We start from the raw sequence: 20,758 nt of genomic DNA, 5'->3' as shown, positions 1-20,758 counted from the left end.
GGTGGAACCTGGCATGACTCCTCTCTTGGGAACATTTCTCTTGCTGTCCTCTGACACCCTGGCTCTCCTGGCTGATGGTAATTCCATGATAGGAGCCTGTTTATCTCCTGAACTTGCAGGGTGAAGACAAAGCGACAACTTCGATTGGTGAGGCCAAGCCTGGTCTTTATCCTAAGAGTAGAGGAGGCCAGGAATGGTTTTGGTGCTTGGGGAGGCGTGTCCACCAGACCCACTCATTGAAGACAGGAGCTTCCCATTCTGGTTTCTTGGTGTTTAAGGCCACTGAGACCCTAATAACAAAGTCCAGTGACTTCCAACCAATATTCAAGGTTTCTTGTTCACATAGGCTCCTAGAGAATTCGGCACCAGTAGAAGATGTATGAAGTATTCGAAAGGTTCATGGAAATGTATTCAAAAGGTTTATGGGGGGGGGGGGAGTATGTATTCAAAAGGTTCATGGAAATGGAATTAAATGATAAGTTCATTTTCTGGATAAATATCAATGTACAAAAAGGGTTTTCAAAAAGCTCATGGAAAATGTGTATTATGAAAAAAATTGTATGGATTCAAAATCTTTTCTGTATCAAAAAGCTTATATTTTAATTCTATTTTTCCACAAACTTTTTGAGGCGCCCTCATACTTTCACTGTTTCCTAAGAGAAAGGGAGAAATCAGCTGAGTTTCAGGAGCAGCTGCCTTTGGCTTCACGGTGCACACATGCCGGGCTGCATGGCGGGGGTGTCACGCTCGGCTCCACGGCAGAATGCCGCCACTGCGCCAGCTCCTATTGTCTTGCTGAGATTCACCCCCGCCCCCTCCCCTCCACCTGCCCCGTCATCAGGCCTTGGTGCACTGAAGGGGAATCCGCATCTCTGGTACATTTGGGTCCAAACTGCATACACATCAGACATACTACACTCAGTTCATAAGGAGGTCTTGGAATGAGCTCTCACAAATCTACGCAGTTAATACAAGTGCATTCATTCCCAGCCAGCTGGATTGCATCAAATGAAAGGAAGGATTTGAAGTGAAGAAGAAATATGATTCATTATATAGTTTGGTGTTCTTTCAAGCAAGGTTGAACAATCTCAATATTTCAGCTCAAGGCAAAAGCTGCTTTTTTCCAATTTTAAAGGGATACTATTTTTGAAAACAGGATGGTAGATTTTATGCAAGTATGACCCAAGTCATTTGGATCTTCTCCCTAGAGTGCAAAAGTAGTTTCTTCTTAGATTTTCCCTCAAAACAATAAACATGAACGTGTGACTCAGGGACCATAGTTTACAGGTTTGGTTTGTTTTTTCAGACTGTGGGCATGAGACAATGACCCAGACAGCCGGCAGGTGCCGAGTGCATCCACCAAGTCAAGCAGGACTACACATGCCAGGTATTTTGGTTTCTGATTATGAACAATCCACTCCACTCCTTGCTGAATAGATGCTCATGCTCCTTATTCCCCAAAGTAAGAGGTGGCAACTTCAGTTTAACGCCTGGCTGAAGGGGAAGAGAAGTAGTACAGAAGAACCCTCAATGCCCCAGGCAGATGCCCCTCCGCCATGATGCCGCACACACGAAGCCGGCAGAGCCTGTTGTTGAAAAAACCATCATGTATACCTTGACCACTGCTAACCCCTGTGAGCCAAGGGATCTTTTCCAACAAGTTCTTTGTGCTACACTGCTTTATATGTCTCTTTAAAAGCCTTGTCAATTTCTGTTTAAATGTTTTTTTAAAGGTCAAGCTGAGAAGTTAGTAACTTAAGACAGCAGTTTGTAGCATATCCCACGAGCCCACCGTCCAGTGCTACTCAGGGATGCGCTTAATGAGCCTGCATTGCCTGTGAAATATATTGATTTATGGGAGGAACATGAAGAGGGAAGTCTCAAACAGGAACGGAATGAGCAGTCAAGAGGCTGGGCTAACCCTTGGCCTTGAGAAAAAGAAGTTCGGTTGCTGGTCAGGGGACAACTCCACCCCTCCCCTCTTCCCCAACCCTGGGATGGGGGTCTGGGGGCTTCTGCCTACAAACAGAGAAGGGGAAACATTAACTGCAGAGGACCCAGAATCCACAGGCAGAAGGGAAAGGCCTCAGGGTCTTGATGAAAGGACACTGGCCGAGGGCAGCACTGCCTCCTGAAGGGGCTTTGACAGCGAGCCACTTCCAAGTGCGGGCGGAGAGCACACAGTCACCAGTCAGTTCTGATCCGTAAGGTATCCAAGATATCCAAGGCTTGGCTTACAAAGTGAGAGACTGATAAAAGATAGGCTCCTAATTCTTTAAATGTTTCTCCTATTATGGAGCTCATTTCAATAGTGTTCAATGGTTCTGGACTAGGTTGGCATTTGGCTGTTTCAACAGAGACTTTCAGGAAACATTGGAATCAACAGAGAAAGGTACTTATGTTTTCTTCCCACTTAACCACGGCAGGGAAACAAGGGCTTTTGAAGGAGGGCCCTTGCTGGACATGGCTGGCAGTGTGAAGGCAGCTCATGGGCTGCAGGAGAGCAGCCATGAGAACACCATGACCCCTGAGCACCTGCCACCCCAGCCCAGAGCCCTCCTCTTACCTGCTACACCCTCCTGGTTGTAGCATGTCTTGTGCATCTTCCCCATGAAGAGCTCCAGGCCGATGATGGCATAGATGATGATGACAAACAGCACTAGCAGGGCAATGTGCAGCAGAGGGACCATGGCCTTGATGATGGAGTTCAGGACCACCTGGAGACCTGCAGTGAGAGCATCGTAAACAGAAACAACAGCGAGAATATCAGCTTACACACACTGCGCCCTGGGTTAGTGTAGAGACCCTAGGGCCAAATAGACATGACCTCTTTCACACATCCTCCTGAGGGGCTCAGCACAGCCGTGGTTTTGAGATGGAGAAACTGAGGCTCCATGTCACACAGCCAGTGAGTGACAGAGTGGGGCTCTGAATCCAGGTTGTCCTCATTCCAAATCAGTCTTGGAGGCACATCCAAACAAAAGGACGGGCAGAGGCTGTACTTCCAAAGGAAGAACATGTTGTTTTCAGCTATAACCATCAACTCTCTACTCTCCCATCTTAGAGACAACCGAACATCTTTCTCCAAGAGCAGTATCTCCACAGAGTCAGAACTCACGTTGACGACAGATAGCCATGCAGGGATGCTGTGGTTTGGTTGTTAGATGTCCCCCAAAGGCCCACGTGTTAAAGGCTTGGCCCCCAAAGTCTTATGTACTAAGAAGGTGGGAATTTAATCCAATGATGGTGTCTGGAGGTGGAGCCTTCAGGAAGTGATTGAATTGTATTAGGTTGTTAGCGTGAGCCCTGTGAGCCAATCCTGGTGGCTTCACAAGCAGAGACATAGACACTATCTCTTGCCACATGGTGCTCTATGCCACTTGGGGACTTGGCCAGCAAGAATGCAGTCACCAAATGCCCAACTGATGGGGCCACCAATCTTGGACTGTAAACCTCTAAAACCATGAACCAAAATAACCCATTTCTCTGTATAAAGTTAGTTTTCTCAGGTACTTTGTTGTAGTAATGTAAAGCTGACCAATTCAAGGGACTTGTTCATTACTCAAGGTGGGATTACCAGAGCTTATGGCAGACCTGGCTGACCCACCTGCTAGGAAACATCATCAGCCTGGCTGTTCGGCACTGTGAGGCAGGGCACTCCGTGTGTCGAGAGTGACCCATGGGCCAGGACACGTGGGAGGGGAGAGCTCCATTACACAGCTGAGGACCAGATCTGGAGCGTGTGACTGGACCACCCGTCCTATAGATTTCTCCCCGGTCACGCTGTCTCACGGCCCATGCTGGAAGGACACAATAGCCCCAGAGAAAGGGACTTACTGCTCAGTAGGTAGAGAGTTTCAGTTTGGGAAGATGAAAAAAAGTTCTGGAAATCAATGGGAGATAGTTAAGCAACAATATGAATATGAGGGGACCTCACTAAATTTGTGGAAAAATTAATCAGATGTTTATTATGGTGCAAATTTTTTTTGAAATTTACTCATTCGAGGGGTCTTCAAATAGTTTGTGGAAACACCCAATATAAAAAACTGTACATAGATTTAAAAGTTTTTTGTCCCAATATAAATTTATCTTTTAATTTCCTTGTCTACAACTTTTTGATGTACATCTGCATATATAGTTCTACTGAATTATATGCTTGAAGACAGTTAAAATGGTATGCTTTGTTGTGTACATATTACTGCATTTTACAAAAGTTTAGGTCTTTCCAGGGAGACAAAAGGAATGACTGAGAAGCCCAGGGAGCACAGGGGTCTTGGTGAGCTCCAGCACCCATGTAGCTGGACAGCAGTCTAGTGGGGAAAAGGAGTTCCTGATTTGTAAGCTCAACCATATCATAAATAATGCACCAAGAGTGTGACTCATTGAAAGGGGAAGCTGCGGATCTTCATTGGCAAATGGCAGGGAGGTTGTTACCAGGAAGACACCCCCAGATTCTACCCAGCCCCAAGAAGCACTTGTGAGCTTCCTGCCCACAGCAAGTGCACCAAGTAGCCACAGCCTAAGAGGAGTGGAGAAGGTATCCTTGCCTTGCCTCTATGCTGGCTGTGTGGAAAATTATCCCATGAGTCACACTGGACACACATGTACCCTGGAACCACATCTCCTGAGTCACTGCTGTTGTCTTCACAGGACTTAGCCACTTCTCAGGGCTCCCTCATCCCAGCCACACCATTCTTCCACCTTCTGAGCTGAGGGATTTTCGCCTGGGCATTCTGTGCAGCCTCCTCACTGGGCAGACAAAGGCTGGGTTCCCTGTCTCTGATCCCAGGGCAGTCACTGGGGCTCTGTGTTCTGGAGGATGGTTTTCACAAGCTCATTAGGAGAATTCCCCCTGGCTATTAAGCCAAGCTGGGGAGAGAAAAAAAATAAGAGAAAAGTTGGAATAATTTTACCTGTGAATTAACGAGAGTGCTTTGCAGCTTCCCATTAGAACAAGATGTTTTCGGATCCAAATGATTCCATTAATTAGTGAGGTGTACACACATTAGTGTTAAAGTATGCAAAGCCACGGAGAAAACAGAACTGCAAAGTGACTTCCAGAGGTGTCTGCTGGGGGGAGGAGGGTCCTAAGCACTACTCATGGAAGAGGGAGGGAAATCTCGAAGCCCAGCTACCCAGGCCAGCAGGGAGCTTCTTTTTAGGGCCCCCAAAAGGCAAGAAAGTGGTGGGTGGGGCAGGTAAAGTAGGATCCAGCAAAAGAGCTCTCCTTGCCTCCAAGCCTGCCAAAAACCATCAATGACTCCCTGCTCTTGGGGTAGAACTGCAAATCCCTGGTGCCCCTACAAAATCTGTCCTGTCGGGTCCCACCCCTTCCCAGCCTATTCACAGCCCCTCTCTCTGGCCTCCAGTCAAACAGCTTTCCTGTTAGAGACCCAAACATGCCACACAGTTCCATGCTGGAGGACAGCTGGGTTAACGGCAGCCACATGCATTATGGTGGCCCCATAAGATTATAATGGAGCTGAAAAAAAATTCCTCTTGCCTAGTGACTTTACAGCCCTGGTAATGGAGGCACTGCTCCCATGGGCGTGGTGATGCAGCCAAAAACTCAGCCTTAAAAGCACTGACAAGTAGGTACAGGACATAATTCCTGATCGTGGTGACAAATGACTGTGCTTCTGGTTTATGCATTGAATAGACTATATTTTGAAAGTTTTTAACTGGCATACAAAAATCATGCATATATCTGCAGTACCATGGGATGCTTCAATACATGTATGCATTGTGCAATTACCAAATCAAGATAAACATATCTATCTCCTCAAACATGTATTACTTTGCTATATTTTTTATTGTTCTTTTAGAACATACTCCTACCTATACAAGAAAAAGTTCATTGCAAAACAATATATTGTGTTAACCGACCGCAGCCTCGTACATCTTGTGTTTCTCCATCTCCTGATTGCACCAAGAAGGCACCTCGGGTGACTGACCCACACCATCTTGGTCTGCCCAAGTGCACACTGTGACATTAGCACAGCACCGCCACCGCCTAACGATACAGGTCTCAGTACCCGCCCGCCTCTGGGGGACTTGTGACTGATTTCCTCTCTGCACATGGCTGTCACAGCTGCATCCCTTCTGCCTGGAAGTTCTCTTTCTAACTCCCTCCAGCTTGCCCTTTAGCTCTCACCCCAGAAGCCCCTTCCCAAACTTCCAGCCCACAGAAATGACCTGGGTGCCATTTCCTTTCCTTTGGAGCACTCATTTCCATTTGAAATGCTTGTGAATTAGCGTGATTCTAAAACTCTGCATCAGGCTGAGACTTGTGAAGATGGGGACTGTGTATACTCCTCTCACCCTCTTCTCCCCGCAGCCTGGCTTGGGGCAGAGTACCCAGCAGGTATTCAGGGAAGCAGTGACAGCACTCATCATCTAAATAAATGCCCTTGCTCCCCTGGGGTGCTGTGGGCTTTGCTGCCAATGGGGTCTGCTTTCAGGGAGGTATATTAATGACAGGTGAGCTTCAGGGCTTGTGGGGTAGGACAGAGGCTGCTAAACAGGCTGTGAAGAGGCCAAATGGGAGTCAAAACAGCCAGTGGACTTCATTTCAACAGCCAAGGGTGCCACTGAGTTCCCAAGTAATACTCCGTTCCTCGTGTTCCCGCCTCCCAGAACATGGATTTCCTCGACTCCTCCCTCCAATCAGCTACCAAATCCTGCTGATTTGATTTTGAAGTATCTTTAGACATGAAAAAATGATTTTTGCTACATAAATAATACATGTTAATTATAGAGAAAATAGAAGTACTAATTACACAGAAATTAGCAAACACAGGGAAAGAAAAGCAATTACTCATCCTACTCACTTGAGACAACCGCTGTTAGCCTTTTTGTATACATTTTGGACATTTTGGTCCATGACTCATTTTCCTCCTCCATCCCTTTGGCGTTTACCCTTGGGCTAACTGGTCTCCCTCAGGCTGTTGTTCAATGCTGTCACTAAAGTACATACAGGAATGTGTCACTTCTGAAAGTCCTCTGATGACTCCCCAAGCAGGTAAAGCTGTCTCCTTCCTCAATTTGCTTTCATACAATTCCCAAGTGACACCTGCACCTGCGCAGCACACCCAGCCAGCAGCACACCCAGCCACCCGACAGTGGGCCTCCTGCACTCATATCTCAGCGCATGCTGTTCTCCCTGCTTTCAATGCCACTCCCTGCCTAACTGGGAGCTCCTTGAGTGCCATGTCTTCTCATTGGCTCTCAGGCACATAGCAGGAGCTCAGTGAACAAGCACCTAAGTCCCATTTGTAAACACGGAGCGCTTTCAGAATTGGAAGCCGCATAATTCCATGAGCAGCACAGCAAACTGAAGACACTTTGTCAGGAAAAGACAAGATTTGTGAGGATGGGAGAAAGATACCAGTGAGGAGTGCAAAGTCTATTGTCACTGATTTAAGTCACTGATTTAAGCTGCTATTTGGAAGAAGAGGGGTTAGATGATTTCTGCATGACTACAGGACTGCAGCTAGAACCACCCAGGAAGTATCTGAAAGTATTTGGAAAAGACAGGCTCAACACAATTGGAAGCCGCCCAAAAAGCACACCAACCTGAAGGTGGAGTGCAGAGTTTTAAGAGGGAGTGGATTCCCCATCTTCAGGGATATTCAGCATTGACTGAAAAAGCTCCTGAGAGAAAAGTGCCCCGGTGGGGACTCAGCCAGTGCCTGAAGGATTGCTCGTGAATACCAAAGCCCCAGCAACCTCGTGAACACCTTCTCAAGACCTATCATGGGCCAGCTGCAGCTCTTAATACTTTACTCAGGTTGGTCCATTTGTTTCTTGCCACAACTCTATAAAGCAGGTCTTATTACTGACCATAGTTTAAAAATGGGGAAGTGAGTCTAGAGAGGTGAAATGACCATCCCATAGTCACACGAAGTGAGTGGAGCATGGGGCTCAGGACAAAGTGGTCTGGCTCCAGAGCCTTCGAGTTTCACTGTTGTACTAAATGCCCTACCCCACCCCCACGCAAGACCTCTTGGTCTGGCTCTCAGGCCCCAAGATCTGTATCCATAAAGCACTAACACAGGCTTATAGCATCTGCCAGGAAGGTGGGAGAGCTTCCAGGTGAGCACACGTTTCCAAGCCCTGTCTAGGAAAGGCTCCTAGGTTCTGCCTGCTTTCCTCCCTGCCCACACAGGGTGGCAGAAGCCAACCTGGCATCTGAAGGCACGGGGCTGGCACTGCTTCTGTTCAGTCCACCATACAGAGTCTGGCTCTCAAGGCTTGTGTGTTAAATAGCTTCTCCTTGGGACTGGCTCACAGCTATCCCAGAAAGAGTTCCTCCAGCCCATGTCTAATTTGGAAAACGTTTGGTGACATTTCTTCACCCAAATGTCCTCCTCAGATAGGTCACGTTTAGGGCAGGTAAGCAACAGTGGGGCCCTTCTTCAGGGCTGGCTGCAAAAAGCCCTGTGAATACAAGACCATTATCAGCTGGTACACATGATGAGTCCTTGTTCCTAGCCCTACATCAGGACGGGGAATTCACACGTGTACTCAGGAGGAAAACAGGATATAGAACTATACTGGAAAATTTGGACCACACAGTTCCACACAAGGATCAGACAACATATAATCCAGAAATCCAGTCTCTGCCAATCTGTAGCTTGTGTCCAGTGACCCTCCCTTGCTGGGTGGTGGGTCTCAGGAAGCGCCCCAGGGAGACGGGCTTGGGGACGTGGCATCATCACACACTGGTATGAGGAGAAGGGCGATGGTGGAGTTTTGCTGGCATTTGTGGCTTTTCCTTGTCTCCCTCTTACATTGCTGGAAGGCCCCGGACAGAAACCTGCACTTTCTCTGAGGTCCAACTTGAACATTCCAGGCTGAAAGGACCTATACATATAAATCATCCCATTTATCCTTAAGGGAAAAGAAACCTTCAGTTACAGGAAGCAGCACCTGGCACCTTTCCCTTAGGTTGTGCTGAGATGTTTGTGGGGTTGCCCAGGCTAGCTGAAGTCAGTGCTTGCACAACCTGTTACAGACAGGCCACTGTGACAGACTCAGGCAGGGGACAGATCACACACTCTTTATAAAGGGGCATGTCACTAAGCCCTGTGTTGGTAACCAACTGCTCTGCTCTGGGAAGAGTTTGACCCTGACCATACGAGCAAGAGCCTGAGAAAGAGAAGGAAAACTCACTGGGGCTGTCGGGTGGTGTGGACAATGGCACTGGATCCAGAGTGCAGCTCAAGGGCTGGGCTTTTCTCTGCTGAACTCTACCCCACTCTTCCCTCTTTCAAATCCAGGTTTTACTTCTGGCATAAAGTGGGAGGAGGAAAGGAAGAAATCCTTGAAGTCTCCAAAACTGGAGCTCTTTGCTACCATTAGTTTGACCTCAGAATTCAGATTCCACATAGAACATTACCTGTTCCCAACTATCAGACTCGATGGTTCCAGACCAGTCCTGGGAAGCAACAGAAATGGGCCAAGGGGCTTGGAGACAGAACTCAGAAGGAAAACACGCTGGGAGTGACTGCAGCAGGAAAAGAGAAATTCAGGGTGACAGCGATGGAGGGTATACATTTCTCACAGATCGGAGAGTATGTACAGAGCTGTGTTCCAGGGGTCACTCACTGTGCTAGGGATGAGGACACAGTGACAAACAAGAGACTCCCAGGCCCTGCCCTCCGAGGGCCCTCCTTTGACAGGGAAAGTGGACGGAGGGCTTTCAGGAAGGGACACTCGACCCAAAGGCCAAAGGACGGAGATGACCAGGTCAGGTGAGTGCAGGAGCTAGAAGCCTGGGGCTCCAGATGACGGGGAGGCTGCCTTGGGGACTGGCAGGACACCCACCTTGGTTAGCCCCAGGTTTTCCTCCTGACTTTGCCACTTAAAAGAAACTACCTGAAGGAGGCCTGGGAAACCAGCTCGTGGCTTCAGTTTGAACCTCAGAGGGAGCAGAAACCACTTGCACTTCCAGGGAGACCATTCAGGAAGCACCTGAGAAAGGCTCTCCCACAACTGCCTCAGTTGCCAAACGGCGGAGATGGTGCCTGTCCCATACCACAGAGGAAGTGGGGAAGGAAGAGTATTAGACCAAGAATCCTCTGCTTTTCGGCTGGCTTTTTGGGGTCTCCCTTAATTACAATATCTTGGCAGACTCAACCCAACTGTGGAGAACGTGGCTCCATGTGCAAAGCAGCTGGTATGGAATCCTGATGGGAAGAAATTTCCAGTCAGCTGCAACTCAGAGTCAACTCTTATAAATGTGATAACCACACCCCGGGTGCAGCCAGGGTTCTCCCAGGCCTCACAGCTGTCATTCAGAAGACATATTCTGGGGCTGGCACTGTGGCGCAGCAGGTGAGGCTGCCACTGGCAGTGCCAATTTCCCATATGGGTGTCAGCTCGAGTCCCAGCTGCTCCACCTCCAATCCAGCTCTCTGCTATGGCAGTAGAAGATGGCCCAAGTCCTTGGGCCCCTGCACCCACATAGGAGACCCGGTTGAAGCTCCTGGCTTTGGATCAGCCCAGCTCCAGCCATTGCGGCCACTTGGGGAGTGAACCAATGGAGGGAAGATCTTTCTTTCTATAACTCTGCCTTTCAACAAAATAAACAAATTCTTAACAAAATAAGAAGCCATATGCTGGGCAGACACCTCTCTCAGAGGTTAAGACACCACCTGGGACACCTGCATCCCACATCAGAGTGCCTGGTTTAGAGCCCTGGCTCCACTTCTGAATTCAGCTTCCTGCTAATGAAAACCCTGGGAGGCAGCAGGGGATGATGGTTCAAGTACTGGGTCTTTGCCATCCACCTGGCTCCCACCTGGACTGAGTTCCTGGCTCTTGCATTTGGCCTGCCCAACCCCAGCTGTTGTGGGCATTTGGAAAATGAACCAATGGATGGGGAATTTCTCTCTCTCTCTCTCTCTCTCTCTCTCTCCCTCCCTCCCTCCCTCCCCCCCCCTCAAATAAAATAAATACAGATAATTATTTTTAAAAAAGACATATTCCTACATCTGAGACTGGAGTTAGGAATCAAGACCCACCCTCCTCTAAGGTCACCCCCTCAGAGTTTTAGAAAACAATTTCTTGCTTTAAACTGGCAGAAGCAGAGAAAGCAGCTACAGATGATTCACTGAGAGGCTGGTCCCACCAAAGTGAGTTATGCCTCCTGTATTTTCCAACAATGCAAACAAAATGATAGAGTCACTCGATGGTGGGCAAATTCTAAGCTTCCTCATGGGCCCTTGGCCTCAGAACCGGAGGCCACGTGGAAGGAATGGACTTATCCTTGAAACAGTGAAGAGCCGTGTCCCTACTGTGCCCGCCAAAGCCCTACTGCCCCATGGGCCTTGGACTTGGGAGAGACTTTGTCAGGTGCAGATAAAACATCGACCGACCTCTCCCAGGAGGGGATCTAGAACATGGCATTTCTTCTTCAGTCGCAGCCTCTAAGGAAATACTTTTGGAGGGCTTCTCCCTCATCTAACAGAGAGAACCAGGTACATCTTCCCTAAGGGTCAAGGTTGCCCTCCCGGGGCACCACGGACAGCTCTGCCATTCTTCATCGGTGGACCTCCAGAGCACCTAGGATGCACCCTGCCAGTCACTGTGGGAGGCAGGAGAGAAAGGGCAGTGCAGTGCTTGAGACATAGGACCCCTGGGACACATGAACCCTGACCCATCACATCTCTGCCACACAGCGCTGCACAAGCTTTGGACCACATCATAAAGGGGGATGATAATAGTGTCTGCCTCAGAAAGTCGCTGTGAAAATTAAACAAATGAGTTCATGCAAAGTATTCCAAATAATGCCTGGGCTACAGCAAATGCTGTATAAGTGACAGCCATCATTACTGTAAGGACAGTCAGGTTCTAGTGGAACTCTTAAGGTGATGTACACTGGGGTCACCTGGGGTATTGTTAAAAGGCAGATTCTGGGGCCAGCATTCTGGCACAGTGGGTTAAGCTGCTACCTGTGACTTTAGCATCCCATTTTAGCACCGGTTCAAGTCCCAGCTACACCACTTCCAATCCAGCTCCCTGCTAATGTGCCTGGGAAGGCAACAGAAGATGACCCAAGTATTTGGGCCCCTGCCATACATGTGAGAAATCCAGATAGAGTTCCAGACTACTGGCTTTGGCCTGGCCCAGTCCTAGCTGTTGTGGGCATTTGGGGAATGAACCAGTGGATGGAAGATCTCTCTATATTTCCCCCCTACCCTCCCTATAACTCTGCCTTTCAAACAAATAAATAAATCTTTAAAAAGGCAGAGTCTGATTTGGTCCATCTACAGTAAGGTCTGGGCTTGTATTTATTTTTTTAAATCACTTATTTATGTTTAGGTGAAAAGCAGAGAGAGAAGAGGCAGCATCAGAGAGACAAAGATCTTCCATCTGCTGATCTCCAAATGTCTACAATAGCCAGGGCTGGGCCAGACTGAAGCCAGGAGGCAGGAACTCAATCTGAGTCTCCCAAGTGGGTGGCAGAGATGCATTTAATCATCATCTGCTGCCTCCCAGTATGTAGCAGAATACGGAGTCAGGAGCAGAGCCGAGTCTGGAACCCAAGCATTGCCGTATGGACCACAGACAACTTAACCACTGCATCCAACACTCACCCCTCGGTCTTGCATTTCTAACCACGTCCTGCTGATACCAATGTTGCCGCTCCATGACTATGTCTTGAGAAGCCAGGCCCTGGTCCTCGTGGGAGGCAGAAGCTGCCCTGTCCAGCATGGCTGAGGTTCTGAGCTGCTCTCGAGCAGACACTAGGTTTTCACAGGGGTGGTCCTGGGCCTGTCACTGTCTCGGGCAATTGGCATAATCGGTAAAGCACGTGAAGCCTGTGCTGGCTTTAGAACATGCTTTACACTGATGGGTGCGAGGGTGCTACAGGGTTGTTTACCACATTTTATTATTAGGATATTTGATAAACACACGATTGCTGCAGAGGGGGAGCCAGGGAGACGTTCGCCTACACCGCACCACCAGGGAGTGTAAGTGATACATGCTGGCATCTCTCTTTTATGGCAGCAGCGATAAAAGCTACTCAATGGAGTTATGGAGGAAGCTCTGATGACTGCAATCCAGGGCTGTCACTTGAGGACGAACGGCGCCACATGCATCTTCCCTCTGCCATTAACACTCCTAGCAAGTGTGCATGCTCGAGATCACTTACAGACTCTGACAGGTCCATCCATGCCTTTCTCTGGCCACCATTTCCCTTGATCTACTTGATACTGTTTACTCCTCTCCTTCCTTTTCTAAACTCGCTGCTCTCCTTGACTACATGACAGTGTACAATTGTAGTCCTCTTCCAACTCTATAATTAATTCCTCACCTCCTTTACTCCTCCCCTCCCTTCTGACTCCCTTTGCATCTGGGGAATCCTACAAAGATAAAAGCGATGCAATCCTGCCCTTGAGGAGATGTGGGCTGGACGGGAAGACAGGCAGGAAAGCAGCTAATTGCAAAAGCAGGAGACAATATTCCTAAGAATTATGCCCAAACATGAAGACAGAGACAGAGACAGAGAGAGAGAGAGAGAGAGAGAGAGAGAGAGAGAATGAATTAATTAATTCTGGGAAATCAAGAAAATATCTCCCAGATAAATGGACATGTGAAGTGACTCCCCAGGCAAAGCTTCTTTTGGTCCTTTGATTCAGTTTATCTTCTACCATTCATGCAACTCTCACTCAAATTCATTCAGTTCACTCCCTCACCCCACTTATATTTTCTTTTTAAAAGATTTATTTATGCACTCGAAAGAGCAACAGAGAGGGAGGGATCTTCCATCCATGGGTTCATTCCCCAAATGGCCACAACAGCCAGATCTGGGCCAGCCCAAAGCCAAGAGCCAGGAACTCAATCCAGATCTCCCATGAGGGTGGCAGGGGCCCAAGCACTTGTACTATCTTCCACTGCCTTCCCAGATCCATTAGTAGGAAGCTGGGCTAGAAGCAGAGAATCCAGGATTTGGACCAGCACTCCAATTTGGGATACCAGTGTCACAAGTGCCCACTTAACCTGCTGTGCCACAACACTGGCCCCTGCACTTAAACTGCACCCCCCTCCTCTGAGTTCAAGTCATGTTCTCCGTAAGCGTACTAGATATTTCTTTTTTTATTATTTTTTGACAGGCAGAGTGGACAGTGAGAGAGAGAGACAGAGAAAAAGGTCTTCCTTTGCTGTTGGTTCACCCTCCAATGGCCGCCGCAGCCGGTGCGCTGCAGCTGGCGCACCGCACTGATCCGATGGCAGGAGCCAGGTACTTCTGGTCTCCCATGGGGTGCAGGGCCCAAGCACTTGGGCCATCCTCCACTGCACTCCCTGGCCACAGCAGAGAGCTGGCCTGGAAGGGGGGCAACCGGGACAGAATCCGGAGCCCCGACCGGGACTAGAATCCGGTGTGCCGGCGCCGCAGGCGGAGGATTAGCCTAGTGAGCCGCGGCGCCGGCCAGCATACTAGATATTTCTACCAGGTTGTTCCACTATTTCATGATACTCAAATCTAAACCTCAACTCATATCTTTCTCCTTAAAACTGGTCCCCACAATGCTAAAATCCTTGCAGTCACCCTTGCTTGCTTCTTTGTCAACATTCTCCATCCACAGCATCCATCACATCTGCTCTCTCTTCTTTACACACTGCTGTCCTTACTGCTCTTGCCTGGATTGGTAGGCTGTGCTTCCTGTCTAATTCCCTTGCAATTCAACCACTCTGCACCATGACCCCATAACTCCTCCTTAAATGTTGCTTTCATCACAACCATGTCCCGCTGAGAAACTGCCAGGAATTCTCCATCCTAGAGGGTGACTCCACTTCCTCTTCTAAATGATCTCCAAGTAGTAAGTACCCAGAATGCATTTGCAGGAAGCATGACAACAGATTTCAAATATTCAAACAGTAGGTTCCCAAAAGAAACAAGTGGCATGCTCAGATTAATACAATGTGAGGTGCTTGATGTGTTCTGTGGAGGCACAGGGCAGAAGTAATAAGAGCCACAAGGGAGAACAGGGAGAATGTGGTAGCCTGGAGGTGGCCACAGCAGTGATCTATGACCAGCCCTAGGCCTGAAGAAGTGACTGCAGGACATGGCTGCAGTGAGCAGGAAGGAGTGCATTCTATGGCAAGGACCATCTGGAGTGGCTGAGACAATGCCAGTCCAAAACGACCTGCAGGGAAGGGCCTGGGGACAGAAGAACCTGACCTCCCCCACTCCCTCCTGCTGAGGTCCTGCTTGCTCTCCATTGACTGAACCCATCTCAACACTGGGGGCAAGGAAGCCTTGATTGGAGTCCATGTGGTCAGCCCCTCGGGCCAGAAAGCAGAGTGGAGGAGGATGGGAGTGGATGTGATGGGGCAGACAGAAGGTGCCTGCAGCTAGGACATTGGGCTGCAGCAGTTGGCAAGGGACTTTCAGCTTTCCACGTCCACCATCACCCACCCATTAAGCCAGAAGGAGTCACGCTACTTGGAGGCTTCTAAACTCAACCGGTCTACTCTAGGAGGGGGCGGGGGTCACACAGACATTCTCTGACTCTAGCTCCCTCACTAATGCTGGGTCCTCCTCACCCAAAGTCACACCTGAGTCTGAAAACAAACACTTCTGTCTATATTTATGGCTGTGCTAGTGCTAACTGCATCAACATCATCATCATCACCAGGCTGTGACTACTGGCCCACACTTTAGAAAAAATTATTGACTTGCTTCTGTGAAAGGTAGAACAATGGAGAGAGAGAGAGAGAGAGAGAGAGAGAGAATGAATCTTCCAACTGCTGATTCACTCCCAAAAAGTTGTAACAGCCAGGGCTCAGTCAGGCTGAAGCCAGGAGCTTGGAGCATAATTTCTCCATGTTTCTGGTGGCAAATGAAATACTCACTAAGAAGTTATCAGGTTGGATGTGTTCCTAAGATAGTCCTGATTATATGAGGGGACTTAAAAAAAAAGGTCATAGAAAATGTCATTAAAATATAAGCTTACTTTGGTACAAAAAATCTTGAAAATCCATGCATTTAAGAGGTCATCAAAAAGTTCATGGAATGCACATGATGAAAAAACTATGTTTGAAGTTACAATTTTTGTACCAAAATAAGCTTATCTATTAACTTCACTTTCCATGAACTCTGTGAAGTCCCTGCATATCTACTGTTCCAATAAAATACTATTAAGTCCAGGCAACTCCCAGTTTTGTCTCACTTGGCTGCTCTTGAGGAGGTGTGCAACCAAGAACCATCCTTGTCCATTGTGTCAGCCAATGGTGACTCTACACCAACACTAAGTTTTCTAGGCAACTCAAATATGCCCTTAGCAGACCAGCCTTACTTATTTATTCATTCTGGTCCAATCACGACTGTATCAACAGAGACTCTGGCACTGATCATATTTTCTACGGAGGGAAAAAAATCTTTACACATCATGTTCAGCTTTAAAAATAATATATTTGGAATTTAGTGGGGGAAAACATGCCCAGCTATTTCCTCTTCTTCTGCTTATAGCTGTGTGACCTTGACAAACCATGTATCCTTTTTGGTCTAGGATTCAATATCTTTCAAATGAAAATATTGGATGAGAAAATCCACCCTGGCTCTAAGATTTGCTGAGTTAGTTCCCCATTTTTTTTTTTTAAAGATCTAGTACCTCTCCTTCCTCCAACTATTACTGTGTCTTATATACAGTAAGTACTTGATAAAGGTGTGATGAATTAATTAATATATGACAAAACTATACCACTTCATTATATTATATGCCATATGATGTAGGATATAGTAAATATACAATGTACAGGGAACAGTTTACATTTGCTAACACATTAAACATTTATTTTGAGATTTAAAAATCAAGTACACTTCCCTTAACTCCCATTTTCGAGTAACTGGCACCATACTAGCCTTTTCATCATAAACATTTTAAAACCTGGATGAAATTATGGGGGAAACTGTTTTCATAAAGTGGACATAAACCAGCACAGGAGGATAATCTCTAAGAGAAATGAACTCATAGGGTGAACAATTTCCTGACTGTCGCACAAAGGGATACAATCCAAGCAGGCCACTGTAGTCCCGTTGATCTGAAAACGAAGAAATCTGATCAGAATGTCGGCAGCTGACGTGGCACAGTGGGGCATGCGAAGGAGACAGCTAGGGCAGCGAGGCAGACAAGAGGCCCCTGAAGTCTGTGTGGGCTTAGGGTCAGGTTGGACGTGTGCGCAGTGAAACCACTGAGGCATATCAGATAGAAGCTGCTATGGGGTTGACAGCAGACAAGAGAAAGCACAGGTTAATCAATGCTGGGGAAAGGGCAGAGTCAGGAGGCTGGAGTTCTGCCCCTGCCCATGGACAGATCTAGTTAATGTCTCACAACAGCCTGGGTAACTGACTGAGTCACCGGAAAGGGCACAACTTGGGAATAAGGGGCTCGACCTAGAGCAAGACCTGACAAATTCTAAAACCAAGGCAGGGTTGGATCTGAAGGGAAATAGCATTTGGAGATTGATGGCTTTGGGCTTTTGATATGTCAGCCCTCAAGCATAAAACCAAGCCAGCCAAAGTTCATGGTGATCACCCAGTCACTGGACTGCCTGCTGAAGAGGCCACTCTTAGGAAGATGAAAGAACTCGGTCTCTACAACATATTATCCATGATCCCACTAGTCCTCAAAAAATTACCTGGATTTATGAAGAAATAGGAAAATGTGATACAGAAAAGAAGCAGGCAACCGACAACAGCAGATGAGATTGTTCAGATGTCACACTTAGCAGAGAAGCATTTTAAAACAGCTGAGTTAGTTCCCCAATTTTTAATAAAAATATTATTATACAATTATAATATGCTAGTAATAATGTTTATTAGTATTATATACATATATATACATAAATTAAGAGAAAACATAATCAATGAAACAAGTCAGTCTATGGTATTAAAGAGGGAGCAGATAGACAGGAGTCCCAGAAAGACAAGTATGAAATTGGAGCAGAAAAAAAGTATTTAAAGAAATCACAGCCCTAAACTCCCCAAACTCTATGGTTGGATCTGAGAAGTTCCATCAACTCCCAGTAGGAAAAATATAAGAACAAGGACAGGTGTTGCAGCACAGCAGTTAAGCCACCACCTGAGATACCTGCATCCAATGTGAGCAGCAGTTCGAGTCCCAGCTGCTCCACTTTACATCCAGCTCCCTGCTAATATGCCTAGGAGAGCAGCAGAGAATGGCCCAGCCCTTTGGGCCCCAGACAACTATGCAGGAGACCTAGCAGGATTTCCAAGTTTCTGGTTGCAGTCTGGCCTGGTGATGGCCATTGCGGCCATCTGGGGAATGAACCAGCAGATGGAAGATATTCCTCTGTGTGTGTGTGTATGTGTGTGTGTGTGTCTTCCTCTCTCTGTGATTCTTTTAAATACACACACACATACTCACAATGAAAACCACAATGAGGCACAGCATATCCAACTGCTAAAAGCCACAGAGAAAAAGAAAATCTTAAAAACATTCAGTGAAAAAAGAAATATTATGAACAAGGGAACTGTGACAGGAATATAAATGACTGCTCATCAGAAACAATGGAGGCCAGAAGAAAATGGAACAAAATCTTTAAAGCTCTGAAAGAGAAGAAAAGAAAAAAACTACCTGTCAACTAAGAACCCCATAGCCAGCAAAAACTTTCAAGAAGAGGATGGGACAAAGGCATTTTCAGATAAAAGAAAGCTGAAATACTTCATCAGTATTGGGCCTAAATTATACTATGCTATGGGATATGCCACAGGGTAAGGGAGGGAAGGTGGATATACAGAAAACAGGCACCAGAAATGGTAAATAAGTAGGCAGACACAGAAGACTATGTTGTATTTGTTCTGATAGTTTACTTATAAGACAACTGGTTGTTTAAAGCCAAGTGATAATAATGTAGGGTGAGCTTTATATAGCTTACATAAGTAAAAAATGTGTCATAAATAGAGGGTTGGATAAATGGAACTATACGATTTGAACATGTAAGGTTATTATGTTTGTGACTGGATTTAAAATGTGTGGATTTGGGGGCCAATGTTGTGGCATAGCAGAATAAGCCCCAACCTGCGACACCTGCATCTCATATGGGCATTGGTTTGAGTCCTGCCTGCTCCACTTCTGATCCAGCTCCCTGCTGATGCACCTGGAAAAGTAGCAGAAGATGGCCCATGTGCTTGGGCTCTTGTCACCCATGTGAGAGACCCGGAAGAAGCTTGTGGCTCCCGGCTTCATCCTGGTCCAGAGTTGGCCATTGCACTGGGGAATGTACAAGCAGATGAAGGACGACCTTCTCTCTAATTCCAGCTTTCAGATAAAGTTTCTTAAAAGTATGCATTTTGCTAATATTTGTTGAGAACTTCTGCATCTATGCAAGGATACTGGGTTTTAGGGGTTATTATTGTGTCTTTTTTGGCTTTTGGTATTAGAGTATGGCTGGTCTTGTAAAAAAGAGCTAAGCAGAGTCACTTCCTTTATAATGTCATTGAATATCAATTATACTTCAATAGTTACTTTGTAAATCCAGCATGGAGGCCCCCATGTTACAGATGTGGAAAGCGAGGCACCAGACTAACAAGTGGCCGCTCTGGGAATCTGAACCCGGGTGTGGGTCTTCAGCGCCTGTGTCCTCCAGCACCAACTGCCATGAATCAAGCTGGGAGAACAAACAAGAATGACAGTTCACGGAGCTCTGCTCTGCGTATCGATCACTTTACGGGACACTGACGCCCATGTATCTTCATTTCATTCTCTCCTCATTTTTCTTCCCGGTGTTAGGAAAACCTGGGTCACTTAGAAGTCTAAGTAGTCTTTATTGTTACCATTATTTTTAATTAGGTTATAGTCTCCTTGTTCTTGGTTCTTATTTCTCATTCAGGTATCTGCAGAGAAGGGCCAGAGAATCAGCCATGGAGCATCCTGACTTCCCAAGCCTGGTCTATCTTCTGCGATTGTTTATTCCACCTCCCATGGTCCTGGGCCCATGGCCATGCTAACAAGTAGTTGTTGATTGATTATATGACCACCGTCCCGCCACTGGGCTGCAAGATTGCCACCATACTGGGAGTAGAGAGAGAGGGACTTGTCCTGCCCATGACCACCTCAGGTCTAGAATTAGTGACTCAAAAGGAAACCCCCAGGTCACTGCTCTCCGATGATAATGCTTGGAAGGATTTTAGAGCAAGCACACCTTAATCCTCTCATTTCAGAGATGGAGAAACTGAGAACCAGAGGTTACGTGACTCAGGTCCCCAGCCTCCTCACCTGCAGGCCCACATGCCTCCCACTTCATCCCAAGATTCCAGGCAGCAATAGCGCCGCTTCTCAGCTTCTGCAGCCCCCTGGGGGTTGACAAGCCATTTGAACATACACAAAACACACCACACTATGAGCTATCTTTGGTCTCTAATGCCAGTCAGGACACCCTACAGCAGAGGAGCAAGGACATTCCACTGTGCTAGGGACAACTGGGCTCTGCTCATACCCGAGAGACCTGTGACCACAGGACACAGGGACCATCGCCACCCATCAATTGTGAGAGGCACTTGGGTCTGTCCTTGCCCATTGCTGAATTAGGGATAATGTCCCCCTCTTCCCAGACCACTGGGCCAATTCATCAGCTCATTAAGCTCTCACAGAGTCTGATGCTGAATAATGCTTCCCAGTGCTGGCAAACTCCCCATTTATCACCACCTACATTTTGTTCTCAAATCAAAACGGGACATTTTCATCATTGGGGAAATGCCTGGGCACTTTAGTAAATAGGAAAC

The 20,758-nt window shown here is 47.2% G+C and overlaps 1 protein-coding gene across 31 annotated transcripts in view; it reads right to left on the bottom strand.

Moving 5' to 3' along the window:
- Positions 1-20,758, bottom strand: part of CACNA1C (calcium voltage-gated channel subunit alpha1 C) — a 740,475-nt gene that overhangs the window by 189,879 nt on the left and 529,838 nt on the right. For all 31 annotated transcript variants that reach the window (NM_001136522.1, XM_089303273.1, XM_089303272.1 and 28 more), the window contains exon 6: positions 2,567-2,725. In NM_001136522.1, coding sequence (NP_001129994.1) covers positions 2,567-2,725 — 159 coding nt within the window. The remainder of the gene's footprint in view (positions 1-2,566; positions 2,726-20,758) is intronic.

Source organism: Oryctolagus cuniculus, chromosome 9 (assembly GCF_051225735.1).
Source record: "Oryctolagus cuniculus isolate XC-2025 breed Fujian yellow rabbit chromosome 9, ASM5122573v1, whole genome shotgun sequence".
Taxonomy (NCBI): Eukaryota; Metazoa; Chordata; class Mammalia; order Lagomorpha; family Leporidae; genus Oryctolagus; species Oryctolagus cuniculus.
This window is presented reverse-complemented; position numbering and strand designations above follow the sequence as displayed.